This window comes from Geotrypetes seraphini, chromosome 3, assembly GCF_902459505.1.
Source record: "Geotrypetes seraphini chromosome 3, aGeoSer1.1, whole genome shotgun sequence".
Taxonomy (NCBI): Eukaryota; Metazoa; Chordata; class Amphibia; order Gymnophiona; family Dermophiidae; genus Geotrypetes; species Geotrypetes seraphini.
The window spans coordinates 53,126,724-53,153,147 of record NC_047086.1 but is presented as its reverse complement, the minus strand read 5'-3'; the positions used below and the strand labels follow the sequence as shown (position 1 = coordinate 53,153,147).

General features: G+C 43.0%; 1 protein-coding gene across 2 annotated transcripts in view; it reads right to left on the bottom strand.

Moving 5' to 3' along the window:
* The window catches only part of ASRGL1 (asparaginase and isoaspartyl peptidase 1), an 82,470-nt gene that overhangs the window by 9,523 nt on the left and 46,523 nt on the right, over positions 1-26,424 (bottom strand). For both annotated transcript variants that reach the window (XM_033938331.1, XM_033938330.1), the window contains exons 5-6: positions 22,021-22,139; positions 17,037-17,147 (exon numbers count right to left, since the gene is read on the bottom strand). In XM_033938331.1, coding sequence (XP_033794222.1) covers positions 17,037-17,147; positions 22,021-22,139 — 230 coding nt within the window. The remainder of the gene's footprint in view (positions 1-17,036; positions 17,148-22,020; positions 22,140-26,424) is intronic.

Genomic DNA, 26,424 nt, shown 5'->3' with positions numbered 1-26,424 from the left:
GGAGTGGCCTAAGACTCTGATTGGCAAGATACCTAAAGCCCTCCCGGGTGGCTTGGGGATACTTTGGGGAGAGAGGCGATGCTTGAGGGGTAGCGGCAGGAGGAATTGGGCACACCTTTCAAGGGATGCTTTGGGGAATGGTGACAGGAGGAATTGGGCACCCCTCCTGCCAAAGAATGCTTCAGAGGGTCACAGCAGGAGGAATTGGACATCCCTCTAACCGGTCGACTTTGCGGGGGAGTACTGCTGCTCAGCTGATCACAGCAGGAAGATTTCCTTGTCACAATCAGTTTAGCAGCCACGTCTAATTTAAATGAAGGTCAGCATTTCAATGGCCTACACTTCAGGAGCCTATTGAGGCCCTAGGGATATGCCTAGGGCCACTTAATTCACCCAAGGCCACTTCTGGGCAGAATCACACCCACGCCCAACCTTGGGCAAGCTTAAGCGTCCCTACTCATCTCCCTCAACTTTGAAAGATGCCTACTGTGTAGGCAGCCTGCCTCAGGGTGGTTTTAAAAAAAAAAAAAAAAAATATGCATCCAGATTGGCTAGTTAGACAGCGGTAGGATGCCTACCACCGCCTACAATCGAGATACCGTTTATAGAATTTGGTCGTAAGAGTCCATCACACAAGTGGAACCTGAACCTCTCAGAGTCCTAAATATCAGTGCCACAAATTATCTTGGACAAAATTGAGAAAAAGAGTAATGTTTTATCAGTAAGGTGTGCCTGTCTGTTTTTCCCAGGATCAGTTGTGAAAATAGCCATTAGGTCATTATAATACTCCAGCTGAGTAATCAGAAGCCAAAGTCAGTCTCTTCAAGATCTCAATTTCCACAACAAATGGACTGATTTTTCTAAACATATGCCATTTATGTCTAAAAAAAACAACCCCCCCCCAAAAAAAAAAAACCCTGTCAAAAATATGCAATTTAAGATTGGATGTGTTATTAAGCTATTCCTACTTCTCTTACTCTAAGAAAGCCTTTTATAGGAAGAGGATAATAACATAATTGGAAATCTGGACCAAAGAATAACTTCTGCTTATCCATAAAACAAACATTACCATCCTTGGACAAACCAAAGGTCCATCTAGCCCAGTATCCTGTTTCTATCAATGGTCAATCCATATCACAAGTAGTTGGCAAGACCCCAAACGAGTAAAGCAGATATTATGCTGCTTATCCTAGAAAAATGGACACAAAAGTAGATTTTCTCAAATTCATCACAATAATAGAAATATAGAAACATGAAGGCAGATAAAGGCCAAATGGCCCATCCAGTCTCTCCTCCTCTCCCTAAGAGATCCCACATGCCTCTCCCATGCTTTCTTGAACTCAGACACAGTCTGTCTCCATTACCTCTTCCGGGAGCCTATTCCACACATCTAATGGCTTACAGACTTCTTTTAGGAAATTTATCCAAACCTTTTAAAATCCAACATACTATTTTAGCTTACTTTTTCATAAGCAGGATGAAATCTCTATCAGACAAGAATTCAAAATATTGGTGCTGGTGTTCACGGGGATTCAAGACAAAGTTAGACAAGTTCCTGCTGAACAAGAACGTACGCAGGTAGGGCTAGTCTCAGTTAGGGCGCTGGTCTTTGACCAGAGGGCCGCCGCGTGAGTGGCATGATGGACCACTGGTCTGACCAAGCAGCGGCAATTCTTATGTTCTGTCCTGGGAAAAACTAGAGTAAAAAAACAGCAAGGCAAACAGTCTACTAGAGAAGAAGTAGTAGATCTTAAAATCATAGTAAGCGCCTTTATTTGCATATACAAAGGCCCAGGGATTACAAGTGATTCCCAATATGGCCATGTTTTGCTGTACACAGGCTGCATCAGGGACAATGAAACCAGTAGCTATAAAAACTAGGCCACCATCATGAACTAAATGAAGTCTATAAATTGCAACTTCTATTTTGCCCTTTTTATAGAGGAATAAACTATTCAATTTGGTTATATCTTTACTAAGGATCACTAATGGCGCAATTGAAACAAAAACCATAAGATTAGCCATATTGGGTCAAACCAATCGTCCATCTGGCCCAGTATCCTGTTTCCACAGTGGCCAATTCAGAAATGCAAACAGCAGCCAAATTCCATGCTACCAATCCCAGGGCAAGCAGTGGCTTCCTCATGTGTCTCCAATAGCAATCTAGTAGCCTTTCCCTCCCATTGTCAGCACATCATGCTTCAAATCTAATAGTTTTGATTTATCTATTCTATAGAAAGGCTTGAAAAGATTCCACGTAATTAAATACTTTCTAAGGCTAAGAGTACAATAGCTGTCAGATCAGAGAGCATCAAAAGAATATGAATCACATAATTTAGAAACATGACGGCAGATAAAGGCCGAATGGCCCATCCAGCCTGCCCAGCAGCTGTGTTGCTCCAGATAAGTGTTTTGTCTTCTGTGCGTGTATGTTACAGTATATGGGTTGCCTGTACTTAATGCAAGTTGGATTGTGTTTGGCATGCAGAGGTTGGAGGGTTTTTTTAATGCCAGTGACTATAATAGCAGTGTTTTTGACGTTTGTATCTATTACTGCTGGACTATTCTAAGGCTTTTCTCTCCACCTTATTTGTGAGTTGCAGTGTTGCAGTATATTTTCAACAGCTTTTATTTTTAGTTGGTATTTTACACTGTTGAACCCTTATAATTTAGAAACATAGAAATAGACGGCTGATAAGGGCCACGGCCCATCTAGTCTGCCCACCCCAATGACCCTCCCCTACCTTTCTCTGTGAATAGATCCCACGTGTCGATCCCATTTGGCCTTAAAATCAGGCACGCTGCTGGCCTCAATCACCTGAAGTGGAAGACTATTCCAGCGATCAACCACCCTTTCAGTGAAAAAGAATTTCCTGGTGTCCCCGTACAGTTCCCTGCCCCTGATTTTCCACGGATGCCCCCTTGTTGCCGCGGGACCCTTGAAAAAGAAGATATCTTGTTCCACCTCGATGCGGCCCGTGAGATACTTGAATGTCTCGATCATGTCACCCCTCTCTCTGCGTTCCTCGAGTTAGTACAGCTGCAACTTATCCAGCCGTTCCTCGTACGGGAGATCTTTGAGTCCCGAGACCATCCGGGTGGCCATTCTTTGGACCGACTCCAGTCTCAGCACAAAATTAGTGTGTGGCCATTAATGTGGAAAATTAACCATTTTCCTGCTGCAGCACAAGTGGCTTTAGCACATGGAAGAGACATTAAAGTCACTTTTGCTGCAGTTTTAGTAAAAGGGCCCCATAGATAGGACATTTATACAGTTTTGCTTATGTGCTGACCCTGCGCAAATGACAGGGGAAACAAATCCACAAAGGACAAAGTAGCAAAAATGAGTGGAATTGTCCAAATAAAAGTGTCTTTTCGAGTTTTACTTTACTGCAAGTTTGCGACACGACGGCGTTTTGACATAAACAGCATTTCAAGTGGTTTACATTTTTGTTCATATACCCAAAGATCTTCAAGACTCCTGACGCAGGCCTTAGGGCCGAAACATGTACATGTCGGGTCGAGTAACTTTGGATGAATAAAGATCAATCAGATGAGTTGAAAGACACTTTTATTTGTGCACCTTTCTGATTGGACAATTCCACTCATTTTTGCTACTATGTGCTGACCCTGTCCATTTAAGTGCTGAATATCAGCACTTCACCATCCAAGTGCTGACTCCACCCCTGCCACGCCCCCAAGATATCCGGGTTTGTATTCAGTACTAACCCCAATACTCAGCAGCACTGAGTTGGTTAAGTGCCACTGAATATTAGTGGCTAGCCCTGACCAAGTGATTTAACTGGATAGTGACCAGCTAGTCATTTTAAATATTGCCCAGCTAAAATTTAAAACAAATTCCGTAGAGTTCCCAAAGTGTCTGTGTTGCCCTTTCCCATTTTGCTGCTTAAATTACTTTTATTGCTATATTTTGGAGCAACTGTACCTGGAAATCTGTGTCTTCTCTGATATACCAGACTGAAATAGTCCAATAAAGAAATGACCATTGTTTTAAGAACAGTTAAGACAAAAGTACTAATTTAATAATTTAAGCCAAAAAATATAAATACAAAACACATTGAGGCCCCAGTTCTATAAAAAACGCCTAACCTAAGAGCCTAGATCGACGCACCTAGCTGATCTAGGCACCTAGCTTAATATTTTAAATCAATTCAATTGGCACTGTTAATTGAACAGTGCCATTAAAAAAAAACAATTTTAAAAATGAATTTTTGGGTAGGTGCCTAACTCGGTAGGCGCCATGTAGCTGTCTACACTGAGGCACCTTCCCAAAAAGTATGCCGGATAACTTGAGAGTTACTATAAAAATAGCTTTGTCTCCCTTCCCACTTTATCCTCCCCCACCTCCACTAGTAGGTTGTGGCACGTCTAGGGTTATGTCGGTCTTGCCACATGGTAAAAGCAGGAAGAATAAGGGGATAGAGGGTAGAAAATTTCTCCAGAGAAATTTCTCTAGGTATGAGGCTGCCTATCCTGACACAGAGGCCCTTAGCTTTATCCCCGCTCAGTAAGAACAAAGTGGCCCTGTAGAAAGAGTCCATTCTGGGAAAAAGGAAAACCAATTTAAACCTGCCTTTAAACAGTCTAGGTTCCCTAAGTGCTATTTTCAGCCTAGCCAAAGGGGGAGCCAGAGGCAGTTTTGGCCCATGCCTTTAACTCAGAGCTCAGGGCGAGGCTTCTTAGAATATAAGCCCCAGCTACAGCCAAGAGAGGAGGATTCCAGGAAGGAGAACAGAAGATAGCTCTAGAGCAGGGATCTCAAAGTCCCTCTTTGAGGGCCGCAATCCAGTCGGGTGTTCAGGATTTCCCCAATGAATATGCATTGAAAGCATAGTAACATAGTAACATAGTAGATGACGGCAGATAAAGACCCGAATGGTCCATCCAGTCTGCCCAACCTGATTCAATTTAAATTTTTTTTTTTTTTTTTTCCTTCTTAGCTATTTCTGGGCAAGAATCCAAAGCTTTACTCGGTACTATGCTTGGGTTCCAACTGCCGAAATCTCTGCTCATCTACACCCTCCCAGCCATTGAAGCCCTCCCCAGCCATTGAAGCCCTCCCCTGCCCATCCTCCACCAAACGGCCATACACAGACACAGACCATGCAAGTCTGCCCAGTAACTGGCCTTAGTGCAATATTTAATATTATTTTCTGATTCTAAATCTTCTGTGTTCATCCCACGCTTCTTTGAACTCAGTCATGCAGTGCACATAGATCTCATGCATATTCATTGGGGAAATCCTGAAAACCCAACTGGATTGCGGCCCTCAAGGAGGGATTTTGAGACCCCTGCTCTAGAGAGAGGGACAGAGAAACAGCAGTCCATGCAATGGGATAGATTTCAGCCTAAAGTCATTCCTGGAGAGGAACTGATGGAGCTTGGGGAAGCTGAACAACCCACATACGCAGATTGGTCTGGAGCAGAGGAATGCAAGGAGGTTGGTGAAAGTTTACCTTTTTTTACTCTGAACCAGCTGAGGCTATGAAGACCAATTAAGATAAAGCACTGCTAGTTTGTTTTTCCTTTTTCTGTGCTATGAAGAGGATTTTCTGTCCTGCCTTGCTGGAAAAGGAACTATGGTGTGTTGCAGTTTTTGAAAGCTTTGTTTAATACATAAACCTGAGAAAGAAAGAGAATTCTCTAAAGACTGCCACCTGAACATTAGGAATTTTTTTGGCTTATTGGTTGGTTGGAATCACTATTGGGAACTATTGAATGACTGAAACTGAACTGCTATATTCTTATCATTGAAATGAAACCCATTTTGGAGAAGTCAGATAAGGAAGTGGTAACACCTGCAACATTAGTAGCCACTTTGGCTCTTTCTATTGATAAATCTTGGTTATGGAGACTATTTCTAAAGAATAAACAAAAGGAATTTCTTGGCTGTAAAATTCAAATGTTCCCTGATGTTACAAGGGAAACGCAAAAACGTAGACATGATTTCCTTCTTTTGAAACCTGGGGTCATCTCATTAGGGGCTACATTTTATTTGAGACATCCTTGTAAGTGCATTGTCCGTTACCATTCAATTAAATATGTATTCTTTGAACCTCAACATTTGACTAATTTTTTTGGCGATGTCCCGTCTGGACAAAGAAAAAACTCAAGGTTAAGCTCTAAAAGAAAATAGTATCTTCATTCCCGATTTATAGGAATAGCATTACTTCTTTGATTGTTTTCTTAATATCTTTTCACAATTAATTCTTGGATCCAATGAGGCCTTGAGCTAACTTTACCATAATAGTTTATTTTGTAATCTGCTTAATATTGTTAAGTATGGATTTATATGATTATAATATGTTGTGGTTAAATTTGCTTTCTGTACAAGTTTACTTAATATAATATTGAAATCAATAAAAATACTTAAAGATAAAAAAAAAGAAGAAAAGAATTGAAGCCTTTTTCTTACATGGCTGCTGGAGTAGTGCAAGAACTGTTCCAACTAAAGATGAATTTTCTTTTTCTTTCCTCTCCTTTTGCGAAACTGACAGCAGCTAATCACAGAGCTGCACGGGACCAGGCAGGAAGTGTAAAGGTCACACTCCTGCCTTATGTGCTGTTCTGCAGCGAAATAGGCTGCAGTCCAGCAGGAGACCGCGCTGGACCACCGCCAGTTAAAAAAAGGTACCGTGGGTAAGGGGGGGAGGGGAGGTGTATTCGCTCCATAAGACACACCCACTTTTCCACCCTCTTTTTGGGGGTGGAAAAAGTGCATCTTATGGAGCAAAAAATACGGTAAGTAAAAAAAAAAAAACAGGAAGGCACAGAAAAGAAAATATGCGCTTTTGGAATGACTCCCAAAATATATCTACTTAGCTCCATGGAAAATAAAAACTTGATGACTCTGCGAGCTGGCTTTGGGCAGGAAAGCACTTGCGCATGCGCAGCATGGGTAGTCTCAAGACTTCTCAAGAAGTTAAAGTAACAGTACACTCAGTGGGTACCAAGGGGTGGCGGCGGGGCGGTCTTCCCCGGGTGCACGCCCAAAGGGGGTGCACAGCTGGCCACCTTCCAGTGTTCTCCCTAGGCCGGCAAACTGCGGCTCTTTAGCCACTTAAGTGTCACCGCCGCCATCGGGAACAGGTCGGCGCCAAGTTCTCTCTGCTCTTCCCTGCGGGGCCAACCAACTCTTGCCGCCCAATGTCAATTCTGACGTCAGAGAGGACGTTCTGGGCCAGCCAATCGCTGCCTGGCTGGCCCAGAACGTCCTCTCCGACGTTAGAATTGACGTCGGGCGGCGAGAGTTGGTTGACCCCGTGGGGAAGAGAAGCAGGTCGAACTCAGCGCCGGCCTGTTCCCGATGGCGGCAGTGGCAGCCTATTCCCCAGCGGTGGTGGCAGCATTTTCCCCAATGGTGGTGGCATAGGGGAGGGGAGGGCAGGGAGAAAGAAATAAAGGGGGGGAACAGGGAGCCAGAAAGAAAGAAAGGGGGCAGGGTGAAACAAAGAAAAAGAAAAAAATGGGGCACGGAGAGAGAGAGAAAGACAGACATACAGAAAGAAAGGGGGCATGGAGAGAGAAAGAAAGAAGGGGGCAGGGTAAAAGAAAGAAAGAAATGGGGCACAGAGAGAGAGAAAGACATACAGAAAGAAAGGGGCATGGAGAGAGAGAGAGAGAAAGAAAGAAAGAAATGGGGCACAGAGAGAGAGAGAGAGAAAGACAGACATACTGAAAAAAGGGGGCATGGAGAGAGAAATAAGGGGCAGGGTGAAGCTAAGAAAGAAATGGGGCACGGAGAGAGAGAGAGAGAGACAGACATGCAGAAAGAAAGGGGGCATGGAGAGAGAAAGAAAGAAGGGGGCAGGGTGAAACAACAAAAAAGTTTGGGGAGGGAATGAGGTCTGGAGGAGAGGAAGCATACAGGAGGCTGAAAGAAGGGAAGAAATATTGGATGCACAGTCAGAAGAATAAAATGCAACCAGAGACTGATGAAATTACCAAACAAAGGTAGGAAAAATGATTTTATTTTCAATTTAGTGATCAAAATGTGTCCGTTTTGAGAATTTATAAATGCTGTCTATATTTTGCACTATGGCCCCCTTTTACTAAACCGCAATAATGGTTTTTAGCGCAAGGAGCCTATGAGCGTTGAGAGCAGTGTAGGGCATTCAGCGCAGCAATATGCGCTAAAAACCGCTATCGTGGTTTAGTAAAAAGGAAGGGGGTATATTTGTCTATTTTTGTATAGTTGTTACTGAGGTGACATTGCATAAAGTCATATGCCTTGACCTCTTTGAAAACCTGCGGAATATAAATGATAATTAACATTTTCTCTGCGTACAGTGTGCTTTGTGGTTTTAAAATTTTATTGTTGGTAGATCATTTTGACTTAGCCACGAAGGTAAGGGGGAGGGAAGGAGGTGAGCTGCTGAAAGACATTTAGTAATCCTCGCAGGCTTGACTGTGCAGGGAATTATTTTTGTAAAATCATGTTTTGTTATGTGACTGGCATTATTTAGACTTTAATTTCTATGAATGAATAGAATGAAAATGATATAAAATTACTTGCTTGTTTTTATGTGCGTGCGCTGAAGGGAAGAGAAAGTGGGGAGAAGACGCTGATTTATAAATTGATAATTGTACAGAATATTGTTTCTTTTTATACTTTAATATAATAAGTTCAATATAAAACAATTCAAGGCTTGTGTGGATGGAATCAGGTGGTTTGCGGGGATGGGGATCGAGCTGACTGGGAGGGGACGGAGACAAATTTTTTCTCCCTGTCATTCTCTAGGCTCTGCCACGAATCGATTTCGACTACGTGCAGACGTGTCAGTCGGGTTGACGTAGCCATTGTAGCACAAGCGGGCATGGGGTATGGCTCCCAAAAAAAATCTTAATCGTTGTACTGCTGATTTTGGCTCTTTTGACTAATGAGTTTGCCTACCACTGCCCTGGGGCCTTTAGCCAGGCGCTGCGCCCGGCTAATTTAGATGATTGCTCGGCTACCATCTATCGCGAATCTTGCTGCTGCTCAACATTTTTTTTAAAAAACAACCCCCGCCTCTCACCGGCTTGGCGATTTCCCACCTTAGCCCGTAGCGAACTCATGCTTCAGGGCTTTAAGGTATACGTGCCAGCTTCCCTTCTCTTCCCTCCAAAACCAGAAGTTACGTTTCCGGGGGGGGGGGGGAGGAGAGAAGTCGGCATGCACATGTTCGAGCCCCGGAGCATGAGTTCGCTAGGGCTAAGGTCAGTGACGGAGGGAAGCTAAGTGAGACAGGTCAGCGACGGAGGGAAGTTAAAACTTGTCTTGCTGCTCTTCCTTGCTTCGGGCCTTCCTGGCTGCCAGGTCCTGCCTACTTTCTGTTTCCGCGAAGGCAGGACCCAGCAACAAGGAAGGCCCGAAGCAAGGAAGAGCAGCAAGAGGTCAGCGATGGAGGGAAGCTTGTGACTCCGCCGATGGGAAGAGAAATGCTGCTGCTGCACTCAATTGGGGAGAGAGAGGGGAGAAGGAACACCAGGGAAGGGAGATGCCAAGACCATGGAAGTAAAGGAAAGGAAAGGAGCTACCAGACCATGGGGGGAGAGAGAGAGAGATCAGGGGGGAGGGGAGGAGGCAGATGCCAGACCAGGTGGAAGGAAGGAGAGAAAGGAAGGAGAAGAGATGATAGATAATGGAGTGGGAGGGGGAGACGGAAGGAGAGGAGAGAGATGCCAGGGCATGGGGGGTAGGAAGGGAAACTAAAGGAGACAAAATGCCAGACAAGAGGGAAAGAAAGGAGAGGAACGTGGAGATGATGCGGTATACAAACCTAAGGATTAGATTAGATTAGGAGGTGCCAGAGGGAGAGATAGGAGGGAGATGCCAGGGCATGGGGGAGAGAAGGGAAGGAGATAGAGATGCCAGACCATGGGGTGGAGTGGGAAGGAAGGAAGGAAAGGAGAAGAGAGAGATGCCAGAGCATAGGGGAGGGGGTGAAGCCAAAATGAATCATGTACAAAGGAGAGAAAGGGCACAGGATATACAGTTTATTGAAGGGACATAGAAAGAGGGAAGATGCCATATGGAACAGAGAGAGGGAGGACAGTGGATGCAAGGGGCAGAGAGAGGGTGGACAGTAGATGCAAGGGGCAGAGAGAGGGTGGACAGTAGATGGAAGGGGTAGAGAGAGAGAGAGGGCACAAGCTGGGTGGAAGGGGCAAAGAGAGGGCAGATGTTGCATGGAAGGGAGAGAGGACAAACGCTGTATAGAAAGAAGAGAGCAAAGAGAAGATGATTAAAGCAGAAAAGACAAAAGGTAGAAATATATTTTTGTTGCTTTACTTAGAATCAAGTAGTATTGTAACTGTATTGATAAAATTTTATAAATAAGAAATGGAAATAAGGCAATTTTTTGGACTAAACCCTTTTCCTCAGGTCAGGACAGGATACCATAACAGTACTGTTCTGAAGAAAGATTTGGCCTCTGAAAGCTAATTGAAAAATGGATTAGTCCAATAAAATGGTATTTTCTTATTTCTCATTATTTGTTTTATTTTTATTTGTTAATTTGTAAAGTGGTGATTGTTATGTATCAGTTTTTTCAAATTTACATCTACTGTCTTTATATTTTGCACAGTATTAGAGGACATGTGTTACTGTTTTTGTGGTATTGTGGTGTTGCATTGTATGCAGAGTCTGGTTTCTTAGTGGTTCAGTTTAACTTTTGTCTACATATTTCTATTTTTAGTTTGTGATTATTTCATATTGGGTGAGGGTGTATCTCTGTTCTGTGTGTATAAAAAGAACATAGTTTTCAGTTGGCATTGACTGCAGGATCGATTGACTGTGCGGGATCTGGCTTGTTTGGTTTTACAATTTATGTGTTGGTGTTCTAGGGCTCACTGCAGTGTTTAAGATGCTGCCTTTTCCTAGGTACACTCTTGTTGTGTGATATGTGGATTGTTACTAAAAATCATATTTTTCAAATAGATGGCCGGGGGGGGGGGTAAAAAAATGATGGGCCCCGTGTATCACATATGCTAGGTATGCCACTGAGTACACTTTGGTATTGTCTGTACCAGACTCCGTGGATAATGTCACCCACATGTGAGAAGAATATGCTGCCTGCTTGTCCTAGGATAATTACAATTACATGCTGTATTTCAAATAGGACATCTGTAGGTTTTACTTGTGGAAGAAACATTCAGGACAGGCTACTACACACAATGGAAGATACTGAACAGCCTATAGTTCAAGGCAATCACACTCTTTGTGGTTATTGTGAATTATATCAATACACCAGTTCTATATCTGAATGGATTCATCTGATAAGTGGTCGCCATTATAAATTGCAGGGCAGGACCACATGCGATTCAAAAGGCATCATTTATGTCATCACATGTCCGTGCAAAAAATGTTACATAGGACGGACTTCTAGAAAAATCAGAACAAGTCTCATCGAACACAGAAGTAAATTAAATACTTGAACTTTGACTGCTCCTATGGTCAGTCATTTTTTACACCATCATGTGTTTTCTGACATCAAATGGTTTATTCTGGAACAGATTTCCCTTTCCATTAGAGGAGGTGATTTTAATCACCGGTTGGCATTCAGGGAGTAATTTTGGATTCATACACTTCAAAAAGTAAAATCAGTATTCTGTTATATAGAATGTGGCAGGTTGGAGGGGTTTTCTATTCAATTTTTATACATTTTAAGTCTTTTTTTCAAACAAGCTCTTTGAGCGATTATACAGATTGTCTTTTTGTATTATACATAAAGTTATTGAGGATGATATCATCATGTTTGTAACGCTAAGTTTTTGGCGTTTTTTGCATCATTTCAGTCGCCTAAAGGCTGGGATCTAAACAACTTTGGTAAGTCTTACAAACTTTTCTAATGGCTCATCAACAGTAAACAATAGAAGAGAATTTTTATAAAGTCTCTGAAGCAGACATCGAAGTGAAGCGCTTGTCGAACACATTCAAGCAAACCAGCATTCAGATAAATCTACCATTGATAATTATATATAAACTAGTTGTTTAGCCCGTTACATTAACGGGTGCTAGCAGCCCTTCTCCCTTAATTTTACCTCCTCCCTGTCCAGCAGCACCCCCACCCATTCCCTGCTCCCCCTATTTAGCAGTAGTCCTTCTCCTTTTATCTCTCCCTGTTCAGCATCAACCCATTTCCAGCTCCCCATATCCAGCAGTAGCTCTTCTCCTTTGCAGGAGCCCTTCTCCCTTCCTTTTACCCCCCCCCTAGCAGCACCTCTTCCCTGCTTCCCCTATCCAGCAGTAGGCCTCCCTTCCTGTTACCTCCTCCCCTGTCCAGAATCACCTCTTCCCTGCTCCTCCTGTACTGCAGCACCCCCTTACCTGCTCCCCCTGTCCAGTCCAGTGATCTCCAGCCATCAGGCTGGCTCCTGCAGGGAGTCTAGTTCCTGTCCAGTCCCCGCCAGGTGTGTGAGCCTGCTCCGCCCCCTCCCGACCTGCCGGGAGTATTTGAATTAGACCCGACGGTTCCTGTTGAGGGAAGCACTCCTCACCGGACTCAGCGGTGAACTCCAGCCATCAGGCCGACATCCGCCTTGTTTTTTATTTATTTTTAGTTGAAAGACGCGGCGGTGGCTCCTCTCATGATCCCCACCTGCGTCAGAAGTCCGATGCAGACGGGGATCGTGAGAGTAGCCACCGCTGCGTCTTTCAAAGAATCGTAAGCCGCGCATGCGCACTTCCTATGTGTCGCTACAGCTCACGGAAAACCGGCGCACACTTAGGAAGTGCGCATGCGCGACTTACCATTTTATTATATTAGATAGTGAACAACGATGTAACTGTTTTCACATTTGCTTTGGGCATCACAAATTGTTAGTCGTGAATAGACACGGAGATTTATCAAGATTGGGACACTTATTTAATGCCTTTATGTTCAGCACGCAGTGGTGTTATTCAAAATAAAGGAGAGATTACTAATGATGTAACTGAAGCATTTGCAAATAGAGGATTTTTCCCTCATGCACACATGAGCAGTGGAAACTGTCGACTTTACTGAAGCTCTCCTTATTCAAAAATTATTATTATAAACAGTTGGTTTATTTGGTGTACACTCATGAACACATAGGAGTTTCTTAATTATATCCTACAGAGCATCCACTACATAGTCAACTCCTGCCATCACCAGCTGGGGGTAAACAGTAATCCATCGAGGGAGTCTGATGCAACCTAGTATAGCAAGCACATGTACATAAGCACATAAGCATCGCCTCTGCCGAGTCAGACCATAAGCCCATCATGCCCAGCAGTCCGCTCCTGTGGCGTCCCCCCAGGTCAATGACCTGTAAGTGATCTATTACTCTAAAGCATTTTGTACTATATAGTAACCCTCTAATTGTACCCCTCAATCCCCTTTTCCTTCAGGAACTTGTCCAATCCCATTTTGAAACCCAAAATCGTACTCTGCTCTACCACCTCCTCTGGAAGCGCATTCCAGGTGTCCACCACCCTCTGAGTGAAGAAGAACTTCCTAGCATTTGTTCTGAACCTATCTCCCTTCAATTTTTTTGAGTGCCCTCTAGTTTTTGTTGCCCCTGCCAGTCTGAAGAATCTGTCCCTCTTAACCTTCTCTATACCCTTCATGATCTTGTAAGTTTCTATCATATCCCCTCTAAGTCTCCGCTTACCCAGGGAAAAGAGCCCCAGCTTCTCCAACCTCTCAGCATATGAAATGTTTTCCATGCCCTTTATCATTTTTGTTGCTCTTCTCTGGACCCTCTCGAGTATCGCCATATCCTTCTTGAGGTATGGTGACAAGTACTGAACCAGCCATGAACGAGACCGATGCTGCTGCCTTGATTCCCAAAGCCAAGGCCTCAAACTTTTTTTTGAGGACAACTTCTATCCTGTAATCCTTTAATATGACGCCTCCCTAACTAGACAGGAAGTACACTTGGTAACCTGTGCTACCAAATTTGGGAGCCATGGCATACAGCTTTGACATCGCCCTAGCAACCCGCAAGGAGCCCTCTGGAACCTCCCAATGCTCCGTGACTAGCAACGTAATGTCAAGATGCAATGGGAAAAAATGCAATCTGAGTCTTAAAGCCACTCATAACAGAGCATAGTGTAGCCGAAGTCTGCGGAACATCCAGATTTAATTTCCACAAGGACTCCATAATAACTTCCAGCAGTGCTGTCGGCTTAAAGAGGTAACGTACCAATAGGTCATCCCTTTGATCAAGGGCCACCACCATCTCTTGACAAGTGGTCTCTGCTTGAGACCCCGAATCGCCTAAAAATAAAGATGCACTCTGGGGCAGTAAAAACATGGATTCCACCCCCCAATCTCTCTCTGTCTGGTCCCAGATTGGAAACCTTCTCTGTGTGAAGCGCGTTATGGGAGGTCAGATCCTCCCGCACAGCCACAGATGCAGCCTTCTGCAGGCGAAGATGGACCCCAATAACTTAAATAAGCTTTCCATATGAGACTTACAAAATCAGGGGTAAACCCTGTGTAGGAAGCCCAGAGGACCCCTTCAGGGACTCACCTTTTTGCCTCTTGGGCTCTCTGGTGTTCATGGGTTTGCGTTTCACCAAAATCGCTCTCCAAGAGCTCCAGGAAGGATTTCCTCCCTGACAAATAAGAGTCACTTGTGGTTCCACAGCCTTAGAGGCACCAGGGAAGGCTAAGTCTAAGCCTCCTACCACCATGTGCGTCGCAGCACATGGCACAGACACTCCTCAGCCGACCATCCAGCACAAACCTGGCATGATACAAGGGTAGAAAGGTCTGAGGAGTTAATAATTGCTGTTAAGTAAAATCGAGGTGTTTTGAAGCAGATAGAGGCTGGTTCATTCTCACTGCAGATGGATACTGGAGAAGACCCTTGCCTCAAACAAGTAAATCCTTAGTCCAGGACTCTTCAATCTTCAGGCTGACAGTCAGGCCAGAAACCCACGGAACTGTATGCCACAACAGAGGGAGGAAAGAAATGCAGCTGTCACCCATCAAAGCCATCCTGGACCACCAAGGGGCCAAAAAGCCTATGCTCAAGCACCTGATAAATCAGGGACATGCCTTGTTCCCAGGGGAACAATCACCGAGCTTCTTAACTGTTAGTGCGGGCTGGCTAGGTAAGTTCCTTTACGGTTGCCATGCCAACAGCAGATAGCTCATCAGACGGTCTGCGTCCTCTTCCAGACAGAGCTGCCTCAGGGCCACTGGGAACCTCCTGAACACTGTGAGCCTCAAAATCAGATAAAAATACCCTCAAATATAAAACTTCTCAGAGCAGATCAGAAAGATGCTTTCTAGCTCGCTTGTAGAAGGAAAAATCAGAAGAGAGACAGTACATCCCACTGAGGAAGGAGGTGGAGCTGAAGAAAAAGTATATGATTCCTTCTGCAACAGCTTGCGAATGGGGGAACTTAACCCACTTGTCAGGACTCATATGCCTTGTGTAACAGAAATGCTTATTTTAATGCCATTTATAAAACCCCGACCATTGCTAGCCACCAGCTTTGGGTGTAGCTCTGTCTCTGGCAAATGCAAACAATTTTCCATTCTCATCTAAAGGTTCCTAGGACTCATCTCTCTTCAATTTCCAATTTTTGCCCTATTTCCTATTTGCCATTTGTGGCAAAAGTGGCAAGGAAGCTGGTAGTTGCTCAATTGACACTCTTGAAAAAAATCAATGTTCTCCACCTGAGACGAACAGGTTTACATATGCATTTTTCATTGTGCATATTCTGCTTAATCTTATGGACTACATTAAGGTAAATTTAAATGCAAGCAGAAAGGTTCTCTAAGGCAGTGGTTTTCAACCTTTTTACACCCGTGGACCGGCAGAAATAAAAGAATTATTTTGTGGACCGGCAAACTACTAGGACTAAAATTTAAAAACCCCGTTTCTGCCCCATCTCCGCAAGCTCGGTCACCTCAGTAACTATAGAAAAATAGACAAATATAGTGCAAAATATAGACAGCAGATATAAATTCTCAAAACTGACACGTTTTGGTCACTAAAGTGAAAATAAAATCATTTTTCCTACCTTTGCTGTCTGGTGATTTCATGAGTCTCTGGTTGCGTTTCCTTCTGTCTGTGTATCCTTTCTTTCTTTCTGCACTCAGGACCAAGAATGGACCAAGAATTGTCCCTTTCTATTCCCTCCCTCTTTCCTTCCTATGTCCTTAGTGCCCACAGTGCCCCCAATGCCTCATTCCCATGTCCTTAGTCCCCCCAGGGCTTCCTTCCCATGTCTTTAGTGCCCCCAGTGCCTCCTTCTTATGTCCTTAGTGCCCCCAGTGCCTCCTTCCCATGTCCCTAGTGCCCCTTCCTGTCTTTAGTGCCCCCAGTGCCTCCTTCCCATGTCCCTAGTGCCCCTTCCTGTCCTTAGTGCCCCCAGTGCCTCCTTCCCATGTCTTTAGTGCCCCCAATTATTCAGGAACTCAAGCTTTTTTTTCCTATCTGTCCCGGCGGGCTCAAACTCTATGTAATGTACCTGGGGCACTGGGGGATTAAGTGACTTATCCAGAGTCACAAGGGATTTGAACCAACAACCCCAGGGTGCTGGGGCTTAACTTTAACCACAGCACCACACACTCCCAAATATACTTTAATATGTAATACACTTTACAAGTTTACATACATATTACAAGTTTACATACATATTATGTATGTAAACTTGTAACCCGTTCTGAGCTCTCCTGGGAGGACAGAATATAAAACCAATCAAATAAATACAGAAATATACCGCTTTTCTGTGGTTACAATCAAAGCAGTTTATATATTATATACTGGCACTTATTTTTGTACCTGGAGTAATGGAGGGTTAATGATTAATGCTACCTCATGAAGTGCTACTAAATATATTGTATTATCTGCCATATACTTAACATGTGGTAAAACTTTTCTTTGCATTAACTGAATGGGAAAATCCTGAGGATGCCCCCAACAGTTAATGAAGAGGTTTTGTACTTACCATGCATTAAATTTGAGCAGTTATTGCAAATCAACTGCAAAACTGTCCTGCACTTCAAACAATTTTAAAAAGTGATCTATTTACTAAAGTAATTAATCTATACCTTGTTCCATATGATGTAGTACCAGTCTGGCTAGGACCACTTTCATAATGCTCTCCCCATGCCCTGTTGTAGATGTGGCACCAACCAAATCATCGGCATATCCTCCACTTCCTGCTCAAAAAGAAAAAAAAAGCAAACATTTCTGTAAGTTAAGCTTTTACTTTCAAATAAACCCCCTCCTTTACAAAGCCGTGCTAGTGCCAGCCGTGGCAGTAAAAACTGTGATGCTCATAGAATACCTATGAGAGTTGGAGTTCTTACCACCGTGGCCAGTGCTAAAAATGCTAGTGTGGCTTTGTAAAGGAGGGCCAAAATAAGGAAATAAAAGCCATACACTCTGAAATTAGTAAATACATTTAAAGTTAAAAGTTAAAGGCATGGAGATACTATTTCTTGTTTAAGGTTTCTGGGTCTTGCTGCATCATGTCGGGTAGAAACTGACGTTTCAGCCATCATGCTGCGGCTTTCTTCAGAGTATGCTGTGAAGTCTGCAGTTTGTCTTTGTAAATAGTGGGTCTAGACTAGCAGACTTGGAGGAGCTGAGGGAGACAGAGAAGTACATAGAGAAGCCTACAGGGATGTTGTAGAGAAGTCCCACCTCCAGTCTGGTAGCCCCTGTGTTGCCTTGGAGGAGAGAGGTCTCCTAGAAGGAGAGCATCACCCTGGTGAAGTAGGAAATATTCCTGTAGCCAGAACCTGCCCACCAGGGGATGCAATATCCTCTTGCACCGAGGATGTGTCTCCAGGGGCTTCTGCCCAGGAGGGAAGGGTTAGGACAGCTGTTGTAGTTGTTGATTCAATCACTAAGCATGTAGATAGCTGGGTGGCTGGTGGGAGCGAGGATCACCTGATCACTTGCGTGACTGGTGCGAAGGTGGCAGTCTTCATGCGTCACTTAGATAGGAGTTTAGATAGTGCTGGGGAGGAGCCAGCTGAAATGATGCATAGGAAAATGTGAGAGGGAGGTTCTGGAAGCCAAATTTAGGCTCTTAGGTAGAAAGTTGGGAAAGGCGGGGGCTTGTTCCAAAAAGGATGGACTCCACCTTAACTGGGATGGAAACAGGCTGCTGGCGCTAACGTTAAAAAAGAGATAGGGCAGCTTTAAAACTGAGATGCAGGGTAAAGCCGACAGTCGCCCAGGAGTGGATAGTTCGGTGTGAGGTATCCTTGAAGGAAACTATTGAAACAGGATATTTAGGGAGTCTCAGTAGAGAAGTTTCAATAAAAGTGAAAGAAAGCCAGGAGGGTTTAAGAGGAAGGCAGAGCAAAAGACTCAAATTTTCCCTGTCTTCTCAGCAGCCTGTAGTTACAAGGAAAAACACAATGTGAAGTGTCTGTATACAAATGCTAGAAGCTTAAAAAATAAAATAGCACTGAATGATGAGGTAGATATAAATAGGCATCTCGTAGGCCTAGTGGAAGGACGACAATCAATGGGCACTGCATTACCTGGGTATAAATTATATCGCAAGGATAGAGTAGATCAAATTGGAGGGGGAGAGGGTTGCGCTATATGTTAAAGAAAGAATTGAATCAAATACACATTCTGCATGACAGATAGCAGTGTGGAATCCATATGATTAGAAATTCCATATGTGAAGGGAAGGAATATAAAGATAGGGGGAGAGTGTGGCGCAGTGGTTAAAGCTACAGCCTCAGCACACTGAGGTTGTGGGTTCAAACCCATGCTGCTCCTTGTGATCCTGGGCAAGTCACTTAATTCCCCCTTTGCCCCTGGTACATTAGTTAGATTGTGAGCCCGCCGGGACAGACAGGGAAAATGCTTGAGTATCTGAATAAATTCATGTAAACTGTTCTGAGCTCCCCTGAATGAATGAATACTACCATCCCCCAGACAGATGAAGAAATGTTTTCAGAGATTAGGAAAGCTGGAGAACTGGGCAACAGTATAATAATGGGTGATTTCAATTACCAGAACAATCACATACAGGCAAAAGTAGGAACAATTCAATATCAAATAAACACACACTTTCTTCACGAGACATGGGAATGATCCTGCCAACACCACCTCAATTTCAGCATGGGATTTCAGCGTGGGTGAGAGGATTTCTGCTACCACAACGGAGGAGGAACTGCCCCTGAGATTGGTGTTTGTTAACTGTGAGAAAAGCAGGTGGATCAAGTTGCAGTGGGCATTAATGTTGCCCGATTCAGGAAAAAAAATTTTGATTTTCAATTCGAATTTTCCTGCCCAATTGTGTGTTTTTTCAAACATCCTGGTGGGTTTATTTTATAGCCTCTTTACCTACTTTGCCTTCTCCTAACCACACTGGTGCTGTGGTGTAAACAAAATAAATAAACAAAAAAGACTTTTCCTCTCTCTGTTAAATCATAGCTCACGTTTGCGGTCTAACACCAGCTCTAGCAGGATATACATTTCAAATCTGACGCTCCCGAGAGAGGTGGTGGAGAGTAAAACTGTGACTGAGTTCAAAGAAGCATGGGATGAACACAGAGGATCTAGAATCAGAAAATAATATTAAAAATTGAACTAAGGCCAGTACTGGGCAGATTTGCACGGTCTGTGTCTGTATATGGCCATTTGGTGGAGGATGGGCTGGGGAGGGTTTCAATGGCTGGGAGGGTGTAGATGGGCTGGAGTAGGTTTTAACGGAGATTTCGGCAGTTGGAACCCAAGCACAGTACCGGGTAGAGCTTTGGATTCTTGCCCAGAAATAGCTAAGAAAAAAAATTAAAAAATTTAAATTGAATCAGGTTGGGCAGACTGGATGGACCATTCAGGTCTTTATCTGCTGTAATCTACTATGTTACTATGTTACATTGTAATCACAAAACAGAAAATAAAATTATTTTTTTCTACCTTTTGTTTTCTGGTCATTATTCAAATCTTGTTGGTCCCTGGCTCTGGTTGTCTTCTGATAACTTGCTTGACAGGGTCTCTTTCTTTCTTCGTACTAACCATCCATCTTCTATCTCTGTTCTCCCCTTCCATTTCCCTTCCCTCCCCTTCCCGGCCCATCCTGCCGAAGCCTAAGGCCTGATTGGCCCAGGCTCTAGAAGCCTAGACCAATCAGGCCTTAGGCATAGCGGGTCCACCCATCCCCACTTAATCTAAGGCCTGATTGGCCAATCAGACCTTAGACTTAGTGGGGATGGGCGGACCCGCTATGCCTAAGGCCTGATTGGTCCAGGCTTCTAGAGCCTGGGCCAATCAGGCCTTAGGCTTCGGCAGGATGGGCCGGGAAGGGGCGGGCCCGCCTCATTTCGACGAGGCGGTGCCTGCCGGCTGGACGTGCAAGACCCATCTGGCCGTAAGAACAGGTTTGGTGGAGTGGAGGTTTGGGGGTTGTTAGCGCCGGGGGGGTGCGTCTTCGGGCAGGAGGGATTGGGCACCCTCCTGCCAGCGATCGATATTGTCGGGGGGGGAGATCGGTAATGTCGGGGGGGGGGGGGCGGTCGGTAGTGTCAGGGGGGGTGCATCTTCGGGCAGGAGGGATTGGGCACCCTCCTGTCAGCGATCTGACAGGCTGCGGCCCACTATACTTATAGCGGCAGAGAGATCCCTTGCCGCGATAAGTATAGCGGCCACGTCTACTTACAATGTAGACCAGCATTTTGCTGGCCTACATTTTAAGCTTCTCCTCTACTAGGGAGACGCGTAGGGCCGCCTAGGTTCGCCTAAGGCCCTTAGACGAGCTTAGGCATCTTGCGGATCTCCCTAGGCTCCCGGAGGTGCCTTCAGGCCTGCCTGGGGAGCATTTTTTTAAAAAAAAATGTGCATCCCGATTGGCTGAGTAGACAGCTGTAGGACGCCTACAGCTGCCTAAAATCGGGACGGCACTTTGGAGAATCAGGGCCTAATTGTGGGGGATGTATCGGTGACTTTATAGTTCCTACGCATGTTTGATATTATAAAGATTTGGATTTTGCACCAAAAATATTTCATTTCTTTATCACATCCAGAAGTTCGTGGGGATTGACTGTTTACAATATTGATGTGTGGAGTTTTTTCCTGACCTATGAATAGTGTGCACCCTCTTGATTATATTGGCTTGTCCTTTTTAGGAGGTGATCTGTAAACATTGAGGTCTTTTTGCTCCACATTATTGAGGTTGTGTTGGTCGGATCATTTCCTTGTCTCCTGAAGAAAGTAGTGTGTGTTTCTTTCATATTGATTTCAATTACCCCAACATTGACTGATTAAATGTTACATCAGGGAGTGTTAGGGAGGTAAAATTCCTAGACGTCATAAATGACTGCTTCTTGGAGCAACTGGTCCAGGAACCGCCAAGAGGGGGAGCTATTTTAGATTTTGTCCTTAGTGGAATGCAAAGCATAGTACAGTAGTCATAACGTGATCAAATTTGAGCTGATATTGGGAGTGATGTCGAAAAAGAAATCTACTGTAGAGGCATTTAATTTTCTAAAGGACTATGATAAAATGAAGAAAATGATTAAAAAGAAGCTAAAAGGATCAGTTGCAAAGGTTAGGTCTGTAAACTAGGTGTGGATGTTATTTAAAAATACCATCATGGAAGCCCAGACCAGATGTATTCCACGAATTAGCAAAGGTGGAAACAAGAGCCGGCATAGTTAAAAGGTGACGTGAAAGACTATTAGCGCCCAAAAAATCTTTTAAAGAATGGAAAAAGGATCCGAATTAAGAAAATAAGAAGAGACACAATCACTGGCGAGTTATATGCAAAGCACTGATAAAGAAAGCTAAGAAAGAATATAAAGAGAAACTTGCCAATGAGGCAAAAACTCACAACAATTTTTTTTAGGTACATCAGAAGCAGAAAACCTATGAGGGAATCTGTGGGACCGTTGGGTGCTCAAGGACAGGTAATGGGGGAGTTTAGGTTACAAACAAACCAGTGACACAAGTACAGCAGTCCAGGGAGGGATTTGTCTTAACATTTTTAAATTATTCTCTTTAAGAAAAAGAGAGGAACATTAAAAACCAAAAAAGACAAAAAAAAAAAAAAAAAAGAAATCTTACCTATACATGCTGTATCCCCAACACGGCCAACCAATTTATTAGTGAGTCCCCCAGTAGATGTAGCACAAGCCACACTACCATCACTGTCAATAGCAACTGCACCAACTGTTCCAAGGTCTCTGCCAAAAAGTAAATACAGCACAAATTATTTGGTAAAACTTTAGCCAAGCTCCGTAGCAAAAGTGGATCAAAAACTGTTTCTAATTAGGATCGTCCTTGAACTCTGAAAAACTTCCAAGATCCAGCTCAGCATAAGCAGAAAACAGTCAGCAGCACAACAAATTTCAGTACAGCTAGTCTATATTGCCTATGACCAAAGTAAATTAACAGATCCCTAGAATAAACTGGAATAATTCTAGATCTGTGAAATTATCTCCATATATTTTGTTCTGTACACAGCGTTAATCTGTAAGAGTTTATGATCAACTTTCTTCCTACCATTGATCAAAATTTTTAAAGAAGGTGTTATAAAGAAATAAAACAATAAAGGCAATAAGTTAATACCTTTTTTATTGGACTAACTAAATGCATTTTATGATGAGCTTTCGAAGGTAACGTCTAGCTATCGACCTATAGCGAATATTCCTCTACTGACCAAAATGTTAGAGTCCATTATATCTGCTCAGCTTTCATCATATTTAGAGAGATTTTCTATTCTTTTATCTTGCCAACATTTTATTTATTTATTTTTCTAAACCGTTCTCCCAGAAGAGCTCATAATGCTTTATATGAGTTTATTCAGGTACTCAAGCATTTTTTCCTGTCTGTCCCAGTAGGCTCACAATCTATCTAGTATACCTGGGGCAATGGGGGGATTAAAGTGACTTGCCCAGGATCACAAGGAGCAACGTGGGTTTGAACCCACAACCTCACAGTTCTGAGGCTGTAGCTTTAACCACTGTGCCACACTCTCCATGGATTCAGACCTATCTCAGTACCGAATCTCTACTGATCTCATTAATCTCTAAGGTTCAGCAATTGCAAGTGCGCAATAAGTTTGCAATTTTGCTACAATTCGATCTATCGGCAGCCTTTTACGTCATTCACCATGATATTTTGATTTACCCACTTTCTGAGCTAGGTATTGATTCCACTGGTTTTCAAAATTCTTACGATCTCGTTCATATACTGTTAATATGAATGGCACCATGTCATCCTCTTGGAAGCCTTTATGCACAGTCCCGCAGAGATCACCTTTATCACCTATTCTTTTCAACATCTACATGACTACTTTGAAGCTTTTCCGTTTATCCCCCCTGCGAAACACTATTTACGTATGCCGACGACATCTTTGTTCTCCTTGAGATAGACTCGAACCTCAATAACCTCGTTGGGAATATAATAGAATGTATAACGAAACTTCAGTCTTGGGCCCTCACTGTACAAATGAAACTTAACGAGTCCAAAACAAAGTTACTTTGGCTTGACCCAAAATTAGAGCAGCTACCTTTGTCCATTCTGTTGCCTTCAGGATCCTCACTGCAGATTGAATTCTCAAGTAAAGTTCTGGGTGTCATTATAGATTTAACACTTTCATTCAACAACCATCTTAATTCTCTGGTAAAAAAAAAAAAAAAGTTTTTTTTGTCTCCATATGTTGAGGAAAGTGAAATCCTGTTTCCATCATCAACACTTTGCTGTCCTTGTTCAATCAATCATCCTTTCGAGGTTGGATTATTTTAATTCGGTCTATTTAAGCTTGACCAAGAAAAGCTTTCCAAGACTTCAACTGATCCAGAATACTGCTGCTAGGCTGATCTTTGCAAAAAGTAAATTTGATAACGTCTCTTCGCTCCAGCAAAAACTTTGTTGGCTTCCAATAATTTCCAGGGTTTATTTTAAATGTGCCTACTTAACATTTAAGATCTTGCATGGCATCCTTCCTCCTTTAATTCCCCTGTCTTGGAATTCTGTAAGATCTGACTTTACCAGATCTTGATCTACTCAAAAATTTAAATTATCCTTTCCTATGTTGAAAGGCGTTACCTACATTGGCAAATTAGGGAAGTGTACTTTTAAAAATTACTGAGCTGTGGAATAATTTTCCTATTGAACTGCGCGATCTGGGCTCTTTCCAACCATTTCAAAAACATCTGAAAACTTGGCTATTTTCTTTTTTTTTTTTAGTTCAATAAATTTTTATTGAGTATTTTGGAAAAATACAATGAGCAATTCAAATACATATAACATTTTGTATATATATGATCTATAAATATGCAATTAACTATAAAGGACCATAATATTAAGAAAAGCTCAGAGTAATGAAATTATTTGTGAAGATTGTATGAGAAAAGAAAATGAGATAGAATAAAATAAAAATTAAAAGAGAAAGGAAATGAAGAGAAAAAGTGAAGAATAGGTAGGGGAAGACAGAAGTGTCTACAAAGTAGAGCGAACATATGAATCTAAGAATGACCAGGGTGATTTTTTATTTTTCATATTCATGGATATTCGGAGCGAAACTCTATTTTCATATGCATATGATTCATATCTATGGTACATACAAAGAGAGTTCCACCAAAACGTATAATTTAATGACGAAGATAGTTTCCAATTTTTTAAAATATGCATGAGAGCAGTCACGATCATGGTATCAATAAGTTTAGGAGGGCAATTTGATTGTGTGAAACAAGGATGTTGAGATCGAAGGATTATAATGTCCATAGAAATCTCTTCCGAACAGTTAGTGATAGATTGTATGGTGTTCCAGACTTGGGTCCAAAAAGAGCGGACCAAAGTACAATGGAGAAACATATGATCAAGAGTTCCCTCTTCTTTCAAACAGTTCCAGCAAACGGAATTTGAGTGTTCGCAGTGTAGATGGTTGATGATATTGTGTGCAGTCTGATTCAAAGTCACCCAAGTGAAGCTAATCTGAATGAGATCAAACTGTAATGCTGAGCTCTTTAGAAAGTGAGCTCATATTTATGAGTGGCTCTAGTAACTCCTTTATGTGAAGAGATGTTTTTGACTTCAGGCTTCTTAGCGGTGAGCAGTGCTGGAGAAATATTTTCCCTTTTTTTTTTTTTATTTTATGTCGGTTTTGTTTTATGTCAGGTTTTTTTTTGAGGGAAGAAAGGGTCAATGAAGGCTGGAAGAGGGAAACGGTTCCTCAGAGTTTGAGCCTCTAGGAGGTGTGAATGTTAAGGTTTCCTACCTCTGGCGCAGTTACAATTCCGCCATGACATACGGTTTGAAAAACGCGTTCTTCCGGCGATCACAAGCCTCCTGTTGTTGAGCAGCGCCAGAGAGATTCCATCCCCTTCCTTTTCTTTGTGTCAGTTATTTTTTCTTTTATTTTATGTTGGTTTCGCTGGTATCAAGCGAACGACTCGCACCACTGGCTCACTCGCGTTTTCAGCGTGATCCAGGATTTAATCCCTTGTCCGGGGCGTCTTTCTTTCGAGAGGACCTGAGGGGTTAAGAGTTCCGGCAGTAAAATATATCTTGCTATGTAAGAAAAATCATAGCGTATAAGCACAGTTTTGTTAAATTAGGCGTGTGTATAGGGAGCCGTTAAGCCATCCGCTTGTTCCTCGTGGCAATCAGGCTATTTTCAAAGTTGTAAATTCCGCTCCTCTCCATACAATTCCAAATCCATATTGTATCTGTTCTCCTTTCTAATTTCTTGTAAACCGTGCCAAGCTCTACTGTTATAGAAAAGATGCGGTATATAAACCTAAGGTTTAGTTTAGTAACCCTTTTCCTTCAGATCAGAAAAAAGCAAATGTTGACAAATATTAGTACATATAAGGAAAACATGAAATCATTTCAGGGATAGAAGAGGGAGGGCAGGGTGGGTGGGTGGACAGGAGACAAAGGTGGCAGAGCAGTTATAAGTGTCTTTATAGTGGGAAAGAAAGCCCAGATCTCAGTTAAGTCCTATCTGATATGTGTCACTTAAGATGGTATAAAAGCATGATGGATGGAGTCGGTCCAGAGGAAGGCTACTAAAATGATCCATGGTCTACATCATAAGGCGTATGGGAACAGACAAAGATTTCAATATGTATACTTTAGAGGAAAGATGGGCGAGGGGAGATATAGTTTATCTCATTTATATCCCGCTTTATACAAAGCAGGGCACAGCAGATACATACATAATAATATAGCAACATCACATAGTTGGTTTTAAGAAAGGTTTGGACAAGTTTTTAAGAGAGGTTTGGACAAGTTCCTGGAGGAAAAGTCCATAGTCTGTTATTGAGAAAGACATGGGGGAAGCCACTGCTTTCCCTGTATCGGCAGCATGGAATATTGCTACACCTTGGGTTTTGGCCAGGTACTAGTGACCTGGATTGGCCACCATGAGAACGGGCTACTGGGCTTGATGGACCATTGGTTTGACCCAGTAAGGCCATTCTTATGTTCTTAAACAATGAAAACATTAATTAGCATCCAGCG